The 16,990-nt window shown below is 36.6% G+C and overlaps 1 protein-coding gene across 1 annotated transcript in view; it reads right to left on the minus strand.

Annotated features, from left to right (window-relative positions):
- Nucleotides 1–365: 365 nt before the first annotated feature.
- The window catches only part of PKD2 (polycystin 2, transient receptor potential cation channel), a 58,560-nt gene continuing 41,935 nt past the window's right edge, over nucleotides 366–16,990 (minus strand). The window contains exons 8-15 of the mRNA XM_043870960.1: nucleotides 14,969–15,150; nucleotides 13,707–13,827; nucleotides 10,433–10,531; nucleotides 7,885–8,006; nucleotides 7,513–7,630; nucleotides 6,019–6,182; nucleotides 2,923–3,070; nucleotides 366–2,569 (exon numbers count right to left, since the gene is read on the minus strand). Of these exons, the coding sequence (XP_043726895.1) occupies nucleotides 2,333–2,569; nucleotides 2,923–3,070; nucleotides 6,019–6,182; nucleotides 7,513–7,630; nucleotides 7,885–8,006; nucleotides 10,433–10,531; nucleotides 13,707–13,827; nucleotides 14,969–15,150 (1,191 nt within the window). The 3' untranslated portion in view covers nucleotides 366–2,332. The remainder of the gene's footprint in view (nucleotides 2,570–2,922; nucleotides 3,071–6,018; nucleotides 6,183–7,512; nucleotides 7,631–7,884; nucleotides 8,007–10,432; nucleotides 10,532–13,706; nucleotides 13,828–14,968; nucleotides 15,151–16,990) is intronic.

Raw genomic sequence — 16,990 nt, forward strand, 5'->3', positions numbered from 1 at the left:
AACCTGACAGTCCTGGGTAAAATTAAATATGTGCCGGGGACTCAACATTCCAACTCTTTTCATGTAGCCACTGAGGAAAGAGTGAAAAGTCAGCAAGGGAATTATGAACAGATTTTGAAATAGCAGAAATATTGGCGCCAATCAGAATGGTTAAGTACAATGTGGTGGCTGTACACTAGGAAATATTATGTAATCATTAGAATAATTTACTAGAGGTACATCCTACAGAAAAAGTAATGTGTCCATTGTTGTTTTTGAACATAAAAAGATAACTTTTTCAAAGTTTAAGTTTTTACTGTTAGTCTCATGATAGAAGACAAATTACCCAACTGCTTCTACTTAAGAAATAGACCAACTCTTATATCTGCTATTATATCAAGTCTTTATTAAGAAGTAAAGTGCTCAGCATTACACATTAATGAAATTCCCAATTATTGAGACTTACATATGTAACAGTTTCTTAATAGTACCAATATAAAGAGGAAGATGATAGGGGAGGGACGAGGTGGAAATTCTTCATGACTAAAGAAGAAAAATGTGTAACTTATGGGTAAAAAGAAAGAACTTTGCAAATTTTTACAGGTGAAAAAACAGAATAATAATAAGTATCATTAAAAGACTTTCTAGTGACCATAATTGGTATATGGCACATGGTCAATACACATGGATACCACATAATAGCTGCACTTCAAATTGAAGCTTGTTTACATGTAACAACATGGTACACATACATAAATACGTACACTCAATATCCCTGGAATGCAAATTTTAGTACCTAATAATAAAGAACTTTATTAAAAAAAAAATATTCGAAAAGAAAGCAAAGATGGAGATGAGCCATAAGAAATAACTGTTAAAGAAACGCTACCTGTATCACTTCTGTAAAAGACAGCTAAAAAGGTTTTTTCGCTCATGTTTTCGTTGAAAATTTGACTGACAAAGTCTACCAGTTAAATAAGCGACTATGTGAATTTAAGCTATAGTATGAGAAACAGGTCTCTTTGCTATTCTCCAAGTAAGAATTATTCACCAGTGCATTCTCTCTTGCTTGTCTCATTAGCTCTCAAGAGGTCACCATACATAACAATTTTGAAAAATAAGATTTTTAGTTTTTGTTAAGAAACAGATTTATTCCCCATAAATTTGGTGAGCCCCTCTCCTAATGAAAAAAAGAGAGGGAAAAAACCCCTGCAAACTCAAACTTTGGCTGATACCTTCTGATGATGGTTGAACTTTCAATAACCAAAATTCCTTTTCATTAAAATGAATCCCACTTAGGTTATAAATTCTAATTTTGAAATGCAGGATCAAGAGTATTTGAGTTCTGTATTCTTAAAACAGTCTAAAACTCAAGTCTTAGATTTATAATATTTTATATGAATTTCAAAATTTCTTAATATTTTGTTTAAAATGAGCATATTTGCTGAATCAAAACTTTTGATACATCCTAAAAATTTTAGTAAGTTGATCTTCCTAGATTAGTTGCAAATAAGTTCAGCCACATGAGCAAAAGACGATACAGATAAATCTTTATACTACACTAATTATTAGGAAAACATCAAATTTAATGATTTGGTGCCTTCGAATTCTCCTGTTATTGTCAGATATGACATTTAACTCACAATTGATCTTTGATGGTTTCATGCAGCTCATTTTAAATGAGAGTGAAAAGAGTGTAAAAATTAAGTGAAATGGTTAGTCCCACAGGCATTAGATATGATAAAATAACAAAAAAAAATAGTGTTCAACATTTATCATAACCATTCATACAAATTCTAGCATAATGACTACATACCCAGTCTATGGTTTGGGGTTCTTTCCCAATTAGTCTTTCAGAAAAGTGTACCCCAGGAAGGTAGTTAAAATAGAAGCCTCCTTTCTTAAAAGAAAGCTATGCATTAAGCCTATGAGCTAAGCCTGAGTGGAAAGGAATGCCCCTATTTTCCCTTCACACACTTAGCAAAAATGACAATACTGATTTTTGTGATTGGAAGTAAAACTCAGAAGCCTTTTGACAGTTCTCTTCTAGCTTTAAAAGGCTACTTCATTGTCAACTGAGGAGACTCAGTCATGGTAACAAGTGGGCACACCACTCAATATACTTTACAAAGAATTTTTTTCCGTACTCAATATTTACACCTGGATTTCTTATATGAGAAAAAGAAACATCTTCTTTGATCATGGGCAAAGTTTATCTAAAATAAATTAAAGTGCAGAAGAATTAATAATTGGTCACAAAGACCAGCATCATATGGTGGTCAGGGCATATAAATAGTGTACTTGTTATGGCAACTCAGGACAGGCACCTTCTCACCTATTAAGAACACATGTCCTACACATGAATATTGGCACTCCCGTTTCCACCTCCACCTTCCATTCCTTCTGTAGACTGGGAGGAAGAAGGGCGAGAGCTCCTGGGGCGTGACTGACCATTTAGTCCTAAGGGTGTGCCTAAACCATGACTTATTTGGGAAGCTGCATCGTCAGATTCCCAGCGTTCCAACTCTTCTCGCACAAGCCGTTCCATCTGTTCCCTGTGGATTTCATTGTCACGACCCAGCCTTTCATCCTAATGAAGGAAAAAGAAAACAAGATGTTGAGGTGGACTGATGTATATTCTTTGATTTAGGAATTGCCTTCGGAAGTCTGGGGATCCAATAATCCCACTTAGGTAAGGCTAGAACAAAACCAGTCTTAACAGCAATTCTCAGAATCACTGGAGCAATTTTTTGGGGGGAGGAGGGTCCAGTGAAGGCAGTATCATCAGTGTGAAGAGTGTTAAGAAAGCAACACCTCTGGATTATCATTATCTGCACTGATTTGCACGTATGGAGAAAAACATCCTCTTAGATTAAGGGTTACTTAAACTATGACCTTGATATTTTATAGAATCAGGGTGTTTCTGTTTCAGTGACCACTAACCTCAGCCACTCCATCCAGCAGCCTTCCCAGCACCTCCCTTCTCTTCAGTTTGGCTCGCTCCATGATCTCAAGCTTCACTATCACAGCATCAATCTTGGACACGATGCTGCCGATGGAGTGCTCCATCCGGTCCACTCGTCTCACTAGGCTGCAGGAAACCACAGTTGAGAGGGACAAAAACATCTTGTGTTGTTGACTTAGCAGCCCAGTTGGCGTATCAAATGGAAATGCTAAGATTTTTTCCTTAAACAACATTATAATCTAAAACACTTTCTAAATATTCTAGAACTTTAGAGATTTCTCATACACTGCTGGTGGGAATGCCAACTGGCACAATTCTTTTGCAAATCAAGATTTTATCAGAAGTATGTCTACCATAGAAGGTATGTCTATCCTTTCTTTCAGATATTCCATTTTTTTCTGAAAAGTTTTTTTTTTTTAACTTTTTATTTTATTTTTGGGGAACTGCCAATGCTGGAGACAAGGGTTCGATCCCTGGGTCAGGAAGATCCCCTGGAGAAGGAAATGGCAACCCACTTCAGTATTCTTGCCTGGGAAATCCCATGGACGGAGGAGCCTGGTGGGTTATATAGTCCATGGGATCACAAAAAAAGTTCAATACAACTTAGCAACTAAACAACAATAGGCAATTAACAATGTTGTGATAGTTTCAGGAGAACAGCGAAGGGATTCAGCCATACATATACATGTATCTATTCTCCTTGAAACGCTCTTCCTATCCAGGCTGTCCTTTGAGAAGTTTTAAAGGAAATAAGTATATGTGTAATTTTTGACTACAAGGATATTCTCTGGGGTTCTGCTTATTAATAGTAGGTCATTAAAATGGCTAAACATTTATAGAAGATTGCTTAAATATATTATTGTTTCTTTACACAATAAAATTCGAAGACACCAGAAATTATATTGTGACAGAATGTCTCATGCAATAGAATGGTGTTCACATTCCAATCATGAAATAGAATGACATTATTTATAATGTAAATAAAGCAATTAGAAAATAGTATGCTCACTTATGATACCATTTCTTTGAATAAACACAATGTTATAGAAATACTTTTAAAAAAGGAGACAAAACTTTTGGAATGGTAGCATGAGGGCCCTGGAGGACCTCTCCCCATTGAAACAACCATAACTGTTGAAAATTACTATTTTTTAAAAAACTTGCTGGAAATTTTCTTAAGGGCATAGAATAAGAAGCTTTTATTTTTTGAGTAATATTTGAACTACAATCTGCTCTCTCTCCTGCTCCCTAGCTCAGCGTGACAGAGCTCTTCTAGGGGCGCATGCGTGCTCACTCAGTCATGTCCAACTCTTGGTGACCCCATGGACTCAAATCCGAAAAGCTCCTCTGTCCATGGCATTCTCCAGACAAGAATACTGGAGTGGGTTGCCATGCTCTCCTCCAAGGATTTTCCTGACTCAGGGATTGAACTTGTGTCTCCTGAATCAGCAAAGGGATTCTTTACCACCTCCAGGGGTGAGTCAGCAAAGAACACCTAGCCCTCTCATGTCAGCTCCTATTGGAGGGCTATACTTATTTCCCAGGAAAGGTCAGGCTGTCAGTATTTCTCATTCCTGTATCTCCACCTCCAAATCTACACTGCAGAGACTCTAATTCAGACAAGAATGGCTGAAGAGTTGGGATTCTTTTCTTCCACTCAACTTCCAGCTGGAGGGTAGATTGTTCCAGGCTCAGAAAAGTAAGCTGAGAACACCAAAGGCTCATGCCTTATTCATGAAGCAGGGGTGTCATTGTGAGAGAAATGGCCCATTAGCTCTGGAGCAGTGACACCAAGGTTTTGCCTGGAAGGAGAGTCAGGCCACAGAACGGAGCTCCAAAGCTTCCCCAAGTGAACTGGCTTTATTTGGAACAAACTTTCGGGAAATTTAAGCCTAAGGGTGTTCTTGAAAACAATGGAGACTATGGTGATAAGCAGTTAAGAGGAGGCTGGTCACTTCATGAGATCATCAAGTTAAACCATTTACCAGCTAGTTTACCAGAGAGAACCAGAAAGAGAAGTCAGCCAAAGACTGGCTTCAAAAACTCCCCCTGAGAAGGCACCTGAATTTCACTGGATCAGACTGTGAAGCAATTTGTATCCCAAGGCATTGATGAAAATCACAGACCAATCAGCCAACAATTATGAGAACTGAAGAGGCAGACATAGGATCAACAGAGGCAGAAGGCTTAACAGAGAGACCAGGGGAAGACCTGCAAGTCCTGTCTCCTCAGGATAACTGTGTGCGTGGTCCGGGCTGTGACCTCTGAGTGACACTGGAGGTTCACAATGTGGGGGAACTAGACGTCACTAAAAGACAAATATACAAATGACAACAAAAACAAGCTCCGAGGGGAAGGGGAATTTATAAGTATTTTATTATCATCTCCAGTTTTCAAAAAAAATTATGAGACACACAAAGAAACATGAAAATGTGACCCAAGCACAGGGGGGAAAAAAGCAGGCAACAGAAAATGCCTTTGAGAGGGCCCAGATAGACTCAGTAGACAAAGCAGTCCACATAGCTACTATAAATATATCCAAAGAACTAAACTAAGTCATGTATAAAAATAAAAAATAAAGGGCACTGTGATGACACTGCCTCATCACATAGAAAATATCAACAAAGGAGAGAAATTGTTAAAAAGAACTAAATAGAAATTCTGGAGTTGAAAAGAATAAGAAATGAAAAATTCCTATAATAAACAAATTACTTTCATAAAGAGAAAAGAACACCAATAATATTTATTAAAAAGAACTGACAATTAGTCATGGAAAAGACAAAATGAGAGTGGTGGGAGAAGCTAGTTAGTGTCATTTTGACTCTTGTCTACTCAAGTGAATGAGTGAGTGAAAGTCACTAAGTTGTATCTGACTCTTTACCACCCCACATACTACCCAGTCCAAGGGATTCTCCAGGCCCGAATACTGGAATGGGTAGCCATGCCCTCCTCCAGAGGATCTTCCCAACCCAGGGATCAAACCCAGGTATCCCACATTGCAGGTGGATTCTTTACCAGCTGAGCCAAACGGGAAGCCCCTTGTCAACTCAAATTATCATTTCCTCAATACTTACACTTGAAACTCTTCATAAGAAACCCCACTGGAGACGCTGCCCCTCCTTCTGGAGCTATGCCCACTGTCGTCGTCATCCTCCTCCTCAGAGTCATCCAGGCTTCGAGGGAAACTTCGGCTGCTCATGGGACGTGGTAAAGAGCTGTGATCCAGGTCAAGGTCCTCCTGAACAACACGGAATCACTGAGTGACAGGCAGGAACCCCTCGGCCCCACAGAAGCTTCATGGAGGACCGGGGCAAACGGGAAATGGGTGTGTGCCATTTACCTAGGATTCCTGTGAGGTTAACACCAGACTGTGATCCTCACACTTTTCAATTTCATGTATTGGCAAATGTTCCAAATAGATTTTAATGACCAGCAAGAAGTTGCTAACTTCTTGTCTGGACAAGAAAGAACAGTAAAAATACAGAAAAGCAAAGAAAAAAGCAAATGAAGAAATATGTTTTCACCTTTTCATAAAAGTGAACACATGTAATAGCTACAAAAGTAAGGAAGGATACCATCTCAGAGTAAGAATTTTGACTGAATACAGCCATGTGAAACTATTATTCATTGTCTTCTTGCTCATATTTCACTATGACTGGTGAAGTTTTTCCACTTATGGGCATTGTTTTGTGGAGTAGCATTTTGACACCACTGTTCCATATTGTCTCCTCATAGGAACTAACTTTTGTGTAACATTCATTCGTATTCTCTGTATTTCAATTAGCATGGATTTTCTGGGGTGTGTTTAACTATTTATTTTTAAAGTTAATGTTAAAACTTTAAATTATTTTTCGTGATTATAAAAGCTCATGTAAGCTTATTTTTAACAGTTTCATAGTAAGTATTCAAATGGAAGGCAGTGGTTAGTTTTATTATACATGATAATTTAAAGAACAACTAAATTTATCTCTTCTGAGAAATCTTTTTTCCCTATTCTCCTGGACACTGTGAAGTATGTAACTACTCAAAGTTTTCCTCAAGCCGGTTACTAGAAAGCTTAGGGCTTTCTGCTGCTCAATCTTATGAGCCATGACAGGGAGCTCAACCTGGTGCTCTGTGACAGCCTGGAGGGGTGGGATGTGGGGAGCAGGAGTGAGGTTCAGGAGGGAGGGGGTATATGTATACTTATGGCTGATTCATGCTTCTGTACAGCAGAAACCAATTCAACATTATAAAGTAATTATTGTCCAATTAAAATAAAAAATAAAAATTAAAAAAGTATATTTTTTTGTGAAGTGCATTTTTTAGTTTCATTCAGGCTTGCCTTTATATCTCCGCTTTGTTCTGCTTCACTCTTTTTTTTCTACATTTATGCTAACTTAATGCATTTCAATATATTATGGTGTTATATATCCTTTTTGGAGTAGGCACGGTACTACTGTATCAATGGAGAGAGAGAGAGAGAGAGAAGGAGAGACACACATATGCTCCCAATAACCCACTACTTAATAAGCCGTTTGAAATGTTGCAGGTGCTGAACCAATCACATTCCCTTAAACCAGACCCACCCTCTCTTTTTCCAAGTCGTCTCGCATCTGCTGGTGCTCATGTTCAGTCAGTTCCTGGTCTCCATCCTGGTCATATTTTGTGAATATTGCCTCAATCTCTGCATCAGTATGGCCCTTCCTGAAATTAGTGAGAGGTTACAGATGAACTCATTCATGCACACGATCCATCCCAAACACAGACACACTCACGTTCGGGAGGAAAGGAGAAACTGCTGAGTCAGGGCCAGTCCTCCTCTTACAATACATTTCAGAAAGACACCCACCTCTGAAACAAACGTGTCTCTATGAGTACTTGGGCTAGAAGGAGACTTAGCACTAAGGATTTATCTTTACATGAGGACTTTCCCAGCACTGGCAAATTGAGATTCTTACCCTTTGAGATCTTGCCGAAGTTCATCAAAGTTTAACTTGCCTCCCCCTTGCCGCAGACTCTCTGAAATGTCATCCACAGTATTTTTCTTCAGTTTTAGTTTGATCAAGGCTTTATGGTAACCCTGCCAGAAAGAAAGACTGTTTTAGTTTATCCTCCTTTTTCATCTGTTCTGTCAATTACAGTGGTAACTAATGTAAACGCAGTGACCAGAACAGTATCTGACATAAATGGACCACAAAACAGGTGTGGGTTGGATAAATGACAAACGCACCCTGAGTTTTCCATGAAGCTCATGTGGGAGAGTTATGTGGGAAGAGTCAGATCTTTAGTAAATGAAGAAGAACTAGGGATCTTTTGGTTTGTATTCAAGTTAGTGTACAGGACGAAAGTCAGTACATTCCACAGCTGCCTGCCTCAGAGTATGTAGGAATGTGCAATAGTTCTTAAGAAAACTAAGAAACCTGGGTCATAGATTAATTATTTTCTATATTATCTACAGTTGATAATTTCCTTTCATAGGTCATGAGTGTAAAAAACATTTCAGTGACAAGGAGATGAGGATTTTTCACTATACACTGCAGTCCCTGCTATACATGGCAATGCGGGGCTGTAGAAAAGAGTGCAACTGTGTGAGGCAATGTTAATTAATCAATGAGAAAAATTATGACTGTTCTGTGACCTTTGAAACTTTTGTTAAAACATTAAAAACTCCCTCAGTGTAGGCTACAAATTTGTGGGGAAATTTTAAAAAGAGTAAAATGATTATTTTAGTACACTGATGTTTTAAACAGTAGAAACATTGAAAATTGAAGTTTTATTTCTTTTTAAGAAACTTATTCAGAGTACTCCGAACAATACTTGCCTTCTTCTTGTTACTGTATAACATACACTATTAAGTGAACATCTTTTCTACGTCTTGGTGGGTTATAATCCTTTCTTAACCTGGATCAGCTTCCAATATTTTATCTCTTGCACTTCCAAAGTTGTGAAATATCTCTGAGAGTCCCTTTAAAGTGAAATTAGTTTGCCAGCATCAAGACATCTTCATCCTATTTGTCACAATCTCTTTCCTCATTTATGTTGATAAACATACCTTCACTAGTCCTTCTGGCTGCTCTCAAGCTTTTGAGAGGTAGCAATGTCAACACTCCCATGGCCAGCTACATATTTCTTTTAAAAATCCATTGCTTGTTTTTAATTTCACTTCCAGTGTTATCATTCTTTGTCTGTTTGTTATACTTTCTTCTTTGCTGGCCTATTCTTTTAATTATGCATATTTAGAAAATGTCACATGGGTTTATCACTGGGAGATTAGGAGGCAATATGACTATAAACTTTGTGCATAAACTGAATAGCAGATGATCAGGGACCAACCCTTGACTCTGAAAGAAGTGACATTATGAGTCACTGATGATGATGCACATTTCTTATTTATATAATGACTTACAGAGCTGGTAGTGAAGTTTGTCCTTCCTGCTATTATTCACAGTTAATATGCTATGATAACTGAAATATACTATGATAACTGAAAGTGAAGTTTGTACTGTATGCTGTTACTTGGTCAGTATACTGCAATAACTGAAATTTGAACTGTGTTGAAAGGTTGGTGTTATTTAACTGAAGTCACATCAGACCCAAAGAGCAAAGTGAAGACTGCTTGTAATTACCCTGGGGATTTGCTAGAATATAATCAACTGTTATGTAAAATTCAGGATAACACAAATGTTAGGTGTTGTCCAAAGGTCTTTGTTTTACAAAGCGGAAGTTCTCTGTTTCAACATGATTCACAGACAACATTGTCCTGTGGGTTGAACCAAACAGAAAAATATTATGTTCAAGGAGCCACTGTATCCAGCAGAATGATGACTGGCAACAAGCTGTGTATTTCAGATGTAGTTATTTGTTGTTGCTGAAGTTTTATACTTTAAATCAAGTAAAGAAGTCACATGGAGAAGAACAAAGTTGCCCAGATTTCCTGTCCTGCCCTTCCATTTAACAAACACTTCCTGAGAAGGTGGGTAAGTGAAAGTTCTCAGGACCTTAGGCTGTGGACTTGGTCCAAGGACTTCTTCCTTTGACTATTTTAAAACTTCCCTGGAAGGTCAAGGGTAAAGCGTGAACAACAAAATATTTGCCTCTAAAACTTCTTTTCTTTTTTCAAAAATCAAAATTAAGATAGAAGAAGGGAAAATGTCTTTATATAATCTTCTCTTCCCGTTTATTCTGAACTCTGGATCTAAAAGTGAGAGCTGACTAGAGAAGGTGTCAAAATAAATAAAGAGGATGAACCCAGCAGCTAAGCTCTTAAGAGGCAAGAGATTATTGAGAATTCGATTCTAGGGCATTAAAGGATTCCCAGAATTTAAGTCCAAGATAGCAGTATATCTATCTCTATCTCCAACGTAGAGAACATTTAACTTACTCCTGGAACATACCAACCTACTCTTTATTTTAGACAGTGGATCATGTTGATTTGGCAATCTGGCTGAAAAGACATTTATTTCATGTAGAAAAGAAAATGATTCTGAGAATTAGGGCTTGTCATACCTTTCTGATAAGATCCGAGAGTTCCATCTCAGCTTTCTGCTGGGCCAAATCAGATTTAACTTCAGAGTAAGTGTCATTGATGATGGCCAAAAACATATTCTGTTTGTAAATCAAAGAAATGTAGAGATTAGAGAAGAAACCTAAATATATTTTGTAAACATCAATCTAAAATTTGATATTGACCTTTTTTTTAAACAATCTGAGTGTTTCAAGAAGTCATCAATTAATAGTTTTGCTACCAAATTCTTTGAGAAAATTAGTTTTTCCTTTGTTATGGCAAATAAAAATGCAATATATATTCTTGCTTACAAATGCATTTTTGCAGAAAGATACAAGAATTAAATACAACAAAATATTAACATATTTACCTAGGAATGGTGGGGTTATTTTATTACTTTTGCTTATCTATGTTCTGTACATTTTTCACTTGACATAAGTTATTAGAGGTGTAGAACTCTAAATAGGTTCTCAAATTTCAGTAGTCAAGCCAGACAAGTGGAGTCTATGCTCATTTCAAATACTGTTATAATAGTTGAGGTTCACAGAACATATTTTAAGTAGTTAAAAATACCTCCGCAAATGGAAACATGGTAGGCTTAGCAGAAAAGACAGTCAAGAAAAGCTCAGTGGAAAAGACATAGACTTTGAAGTCAAGCAAACTTGGGTTTCTACCATGGCACTGCCAAGACTGTATTCATTCTTATATTCTTCATTCTAAAATTTGTTTTTGCATTTATAAAATGAGAGAAATAGTAGTATCTTCACTACAGATTCGTGGTAAGGATTAATGAGTTCATCTATGTAAAGTACTTAAGACAGAATCTAACAGATGGCAGGTGCTACATTATTTATAGCAATTATCATTCAGTAGTGGTTAGTCCATTTTCCTGACTTTTCTCTCCCCCACTATAATGATTTGCATTTCCAATGCCTGTTTCCAATGGATTTTCTCAAAGTATCACACCTAATTGATAAGGTCCTTCTTTAACATGCTCTTCCTTTGGTTTTCCTTTTTAGCGTGTAACTATGGTTTGTGACTATACAATTGTGTATTATGTCTGTTTTCCATACAAGTCCACAGAATCTTCATGAGAGGAGAGTTGGTATCTATTTTCCTTATTACTTGCATCCCCAGTACCTAGTATATTGCCTGAAATGTGGTGGCTCCATAAATATTTATTGATGACTGATGACTAAACAAATCAGAGCTCCATTACTTTAATGAGCTACTAAATCTCTATGAATTAAGGAGGAACATCATTTAGGATTCTGTATCAGAAATGAGAACAGAATATAAAAGACACAGACGTTTGTGGCTTAATGCTCAATAATCAGGGCAGACAGCTGCAGTCAGTGGACGGTAACCCACCTTCATTCTTCCCACACAGGCATCTAATGTTTTATGTCTCTTTTCCAAATGATCAATAACTAACATCTGCAAATGTCAGTTGAAATAAATTACAGTGTGCGTCTTCTGAAGAGATTTCAAAAAATGGGAAGTGGCTAGAATGGTTCTTGAAGGTGTGGGGAAAGGAGGTTCACGGCCTCTGTATTCCCTATCACTTGATTGAGGGGCAGACTTTGCATAGGAGGTCTTTCCCTGTTGATGGAGGGGCTTTTGCTCCTGGCTAAGCCAAGCCAGCTTACACCACTGTGGTTTCTTAAGCAGGGGCAATAGATTAAGACCTGGCAGTCATCTCAGAGTGGTGGCCAGCCCTGCCCTTGGCTTGCCATTTACAAGGAATAAAAAAAAAAAAAAAAAAGATTTGTACTGACAGTAGCCTCCCCTCTCTCTGGAAGGTACACGGAGAACAATTCCTTTTTGTGAAGCAGTACAAATAAATATTTCAGTATAAAGACAAAAACTAAGAGCTTTTCATGTTCCAGGCATTGATCTGATAAAATGACTGAACAATTTAGGAGGCACTTCCTGTTAGAAGCCAACATTCAAATATGTCCGCGTTTGAGCATTTCCAATTGCCATGATCATGTCTCTCTCTGGCAGACTGAGGTACAGAGAAAACTTAGTGGCCTGAAGTAAACTAAAGGGTCTGCCACAGAACTCTCAATTCCTGATTTCTGTTCTCTTAGTAGAGACTCTGGATTCAGATGCTTCAGAATTCAAAATATTACTAATGTAAGAGAGTGACAAAGGCTTACTTGTCCATTTTTTTCTTTAATATATGACAGAAAACAGAAACTTTTAAGAGGCTTAAGTTTAAAACTAATCATGATACATACAGACAGCAAGATATAAATGCTATTCCTGATTCTTTCAGTCCAATTAAAGTACATCTAATTCTCAATCAGTAAACACCATATACTTGACCACTAAATACCTGGACCAACTCTGGAGCTCCTACAACTGAAATAATGAACTTGATACAAAGGATCTTTACAAAATCAATTAAAAATGGAAACATTGCTTTTTCTTAAGATATAGTTAATATAAGGAAAATCTTAAGTGATAGTGTTTAAAATGAAAAATATTCACTGCCCAGATTAAGCTATGTTAAAACTTAGTGGAGTGGACAAATAAATGTATAAATGCTAAGGTGAAGAACAAAATGCCTTTCAAAAAACTTAATTAAAGGCCAAAATGCTAAAAACCTGAATTTGTACCAAACCAAGAGAATAAGAGGAATATTTTTTAAAATAAAATTTAAAACAACTTCCATTCATTGTGAGATTTAGTTTTAAATTAAAATTTGAAATAGTCTTTGCATGTAGTCTCTAGATATATGAAATATGAATAAGTTAAAACAACCTATCTTGACCTCAACAAGTAACAATTCACTCAAAGGTCACTCCTGGTACCCTGCATCTGGCTTGCTCTGTCATTTTCTATTTTTAAAAAAGAAAAGAAGAAGGAGAGAAATGAAAAGTCATGCAAGCAAGTGACCATGAAAGTGCTGACATTTGTGTTAAAAAAAAAAAGCATGCAAGCATATTCTACTTCTTAGGCAAAGCACTATTTTATGTAACTTTAAATCTGCACTTGATTTACTACTTTTTTTTTGAATTGAGTATATATATATATATATATATATATATATATATATAGATGAAAGATCATGGAAAAGATAGTTGGTGAAGACTTAAAACTGTGAATGAATGAGAAATAAAACATGTTTTCTAATATCTACATTTTTCTACTTCTCAGGTCTTTAAAAAACTGATAGAGAATAAAGTGTGAGAGAAAAGAAAAGATGATCATTTATGATGGTGATTTATAAAGTTTAAATCACCTCACTATAAACAAAAGTGTACATACCAAAAGAATGAAGAACATAAAGAACACAAATGTAGTGAAATAAATTGGTCCCAAAACTCGATTAGCTTCCTCAATCTCTGCGAAGTTGATATCACCCAAAATGATACGGAATTGAGTGAAGCTATAAAAACAAAACACAACACAACACCACAAATACAAAAACAAAGAGTGTCCAGCATTCTTTAGACATAACATTTCTCAAAAGATAATTTCATACTTTTGGACATTTTTTTAAAAATCAATGTGGAAAGCTGCCAAATAACAGAAAATTGTCAACCCCTTGGGAAAACTTTTGCTACTTATATGAGCAATTAAAAACCTTCTAGAATAAAAATAATATGCTTTCATGCAAAATATGTTATTTTCATTTGGTTAAAAAGAAAACATAATAATTATTATTAGATGACTTACAAAGCAATTGACTATAAGAATTTAATACATAATCTAGGTAAAAGATGATAACTCTAAACCTTCACAATGGTCACCCTGCATATGAATTTTAAATCTCTTAAGAAAAAAAGATTTTTGAAGGATAGCCAAAATTGTACGTGTTTGAAGATCCAATATTCTCAATGCACTTAAAGTGGGGTCAAGAACTGCTGTGTGTTGCCAGATGTTGGGTCTTAATCAGTAAAATTGTTTCCATTCCCAACTTTCATGAAAGAGTAACATTATTTAGGCATTCGTGTACACAAAGCCCTATTAACTTCTATTATCATTACCATCATCTTTCCTAACTAACTCCTTTCTACAGGCCATGGAAGTATGATACTGGCTACTTTACCTGTTTGTAACATAATATTTATGAATTTTGGGAAAAAACCTGAAAATTCCAGTATTAGTTTGTGCTTCTCCTCGAATATTAGAAATAGCTTTTTTTCTTAGAAAACAAGCTGAAGTTTAAATGTATGGCAACAATATTTGATAGGTATAAAAACAGAGGCAAATTGTGTCTTAAATGCTACCATCTGCATTTGGTGCTGAGAAGACCTCATTCTTTGGTACAGAGCTGGTTTATGATAACTGTTATTCTATATCTTACTATGGTACTTATAGGCTCTATTTTAAACATTAGCATTTCAGAAATTATTGTCCTAATTGCATTGGTGGGTTAATGTTTTTGGAAAGACAATTAATTCTCATTTTAAACCACTACTTTTAAATATTTGGTAGTTACACAGCCACCATGAAGGTTTCTTTAACCTTGAGAAGGCAGTGTTTTCTCTGATTCAATTTGTCTTCTTAATTTCATATATACTTACATACACTCTTGGAAAGTACTGAAGTCATCAACTTGAGTGCCAAAGACAAGGTATGCCAACTGAGCATATGCTAAGAAAATAATGAAGAACATAATCGCAAAGCCAAAGAGGTCTTTGGCACACCGAGACATGGTTGTAGAGAGCTGACTCATGGTCCTGTTAAAGTTGATAAATTTGAAGAGCTGCAAAAGAGAGGGAAAATACACACAGGTGAATGGGTAATATACCACATTACCCATTACCACAAAATATACCACAGATGAATGTGGTATATACATACAATGGATCATTATTCGGTCCTAAAAAGGAATAAAATTTTGATGCATGCTACAACATGAATGAACTTTGAAAACACTGTGCTAAGTGAAATAAGCCAGACACAAAAAGACAAATATTACATGATTCTACTTATACCTAGAATAGGGAAATTCACAGAGACAAAAAGGAGAATAGAGGTTACCAGGAGCTGCAGAAAGTGAGAAACAGGGAGTTAGTGTTGAGTGGATAAAAAGGTTGCAGTGCAGATGATGAAAAAGTTCTGGAAATGCAGAGTGATGATGGTTCACAACGCTCTGAAGGTACTTAATACCACTGAATTATACACTTAAAAGTAGTTAAGATGGTAAACTTTTTACATATATTTTACAACAAAAAACGAGAGAGACTAGAAAGATTTTTTTTTCCCCCAAATCTCATTCATGAAGTATTTGTTGAGGGACTACCATACACCAGGTATTGTTCGTGGAGCTGGGAATACACCAGTGAACAGAGCAAAGCCCCTGCCCTCATGTCACTTACAGTTCACATGTTGGTTAAAACACAGAGAAAACAAGTTCAATTATAATTAAAATGATCAGTGACATTTTTCGCCTAGAAAGATTAAAAGAAAAAAGAAAAAACCCACAAATGAAAACTAGCTAGGTAAGGCACAGGGAGCGATACTCAGTATTTTGCAGTGACCTATAATGGAAAAGTAGAAGTTGCTCGGTCGTGTCCGACTCTTTGCAACCTCATGGACTGCAGCCTGCAAGGCTCCTCTGTCCATGGACCTCTCCAGGCCAGAATACTGGAGTGGGTAGCTATTCCCTTCTCTAGGAATAATGGAAAAGAATCTGAAAATAGATATATATAACTGAATCACTTTGCTACACACTTGAAACTAACACAATATTGTAAATTAACTGGAGTCCAAAAAAACAAAAAGAGTTAACCTAAAAAAAACACTAGTTAAAAAAACTCCAGAAAATACTTATTGAATATTATTAACTATTATTTACTGAGCATCAGCTGTGTGCCAGGCATTGGCCAGGGCTCAGAGTAAGGATCTGCACCAGGCTCTGACTGCATAGCCACACTGTGCATTTTTGTAGACAAAGCATTGAGGATGCTGCCCAAATTGGGCAGCTCCAGCCCAGAGGGTATGAATCCCACACAGTTCTAGCTAGGAGCCCTGGTGGAAGGACGTGGAGAGATCCATCAGAAATAGAGTTCTAATCCCTGCCTTAAAGAATTTAATGGCTCCCATGGTCTTGGGAATAAAATATTCATAGGTGAAGCACTAAATTCAACACTCAGCCTGAGGCACATACTGAAAGAAAATATCCAGCATTTTACTTAAAGACCTCTTATAAACTGTTTCTGGCCGTAACAAGACATTTTCGATGGTTGTTGAAACATTACTTAATACAGCTCCCAGAAGTATTTCTATGAGATTGTGATCATTGTTGCAATTTGTGATAATGGCTTGGTATGTTAGTGATGGTTTCTCTTGAACAAATATGTAAACGAAAAATTGGCATGAGAGACTCAGGACAAGGTCTAACCCCCCTGATAAATCTCAGGCCTTCCAGCTATGAATACCATCCAGAAAAATAAGTAACTGCTGGAAAGTACCTTCTGTAAAGGTGCTCTTCAACAGAACTCTAAAATTTAAATTAAAATCTAGTCACTTGTGACTTAATAGCAGCTACTATCTGGATGGCACAATCATAGAATTTAACTGGTGACAGTCTGGCAGCTGTC

Source organism: Cervus elaphus, chromosome 17 (genome assembly GCF_910594005.1).
Source record: "Cervus elaphus chromosome 17, mCerEla1.1, whole genome shotgun sequence".
Classification (NCBI taxonomy): domain Eukaryota; kingdom Metazoa; phylum Chordata; class Mammalia; order Artiodactyla; family Cervidae; genus Cervus; species Cervus elaphus.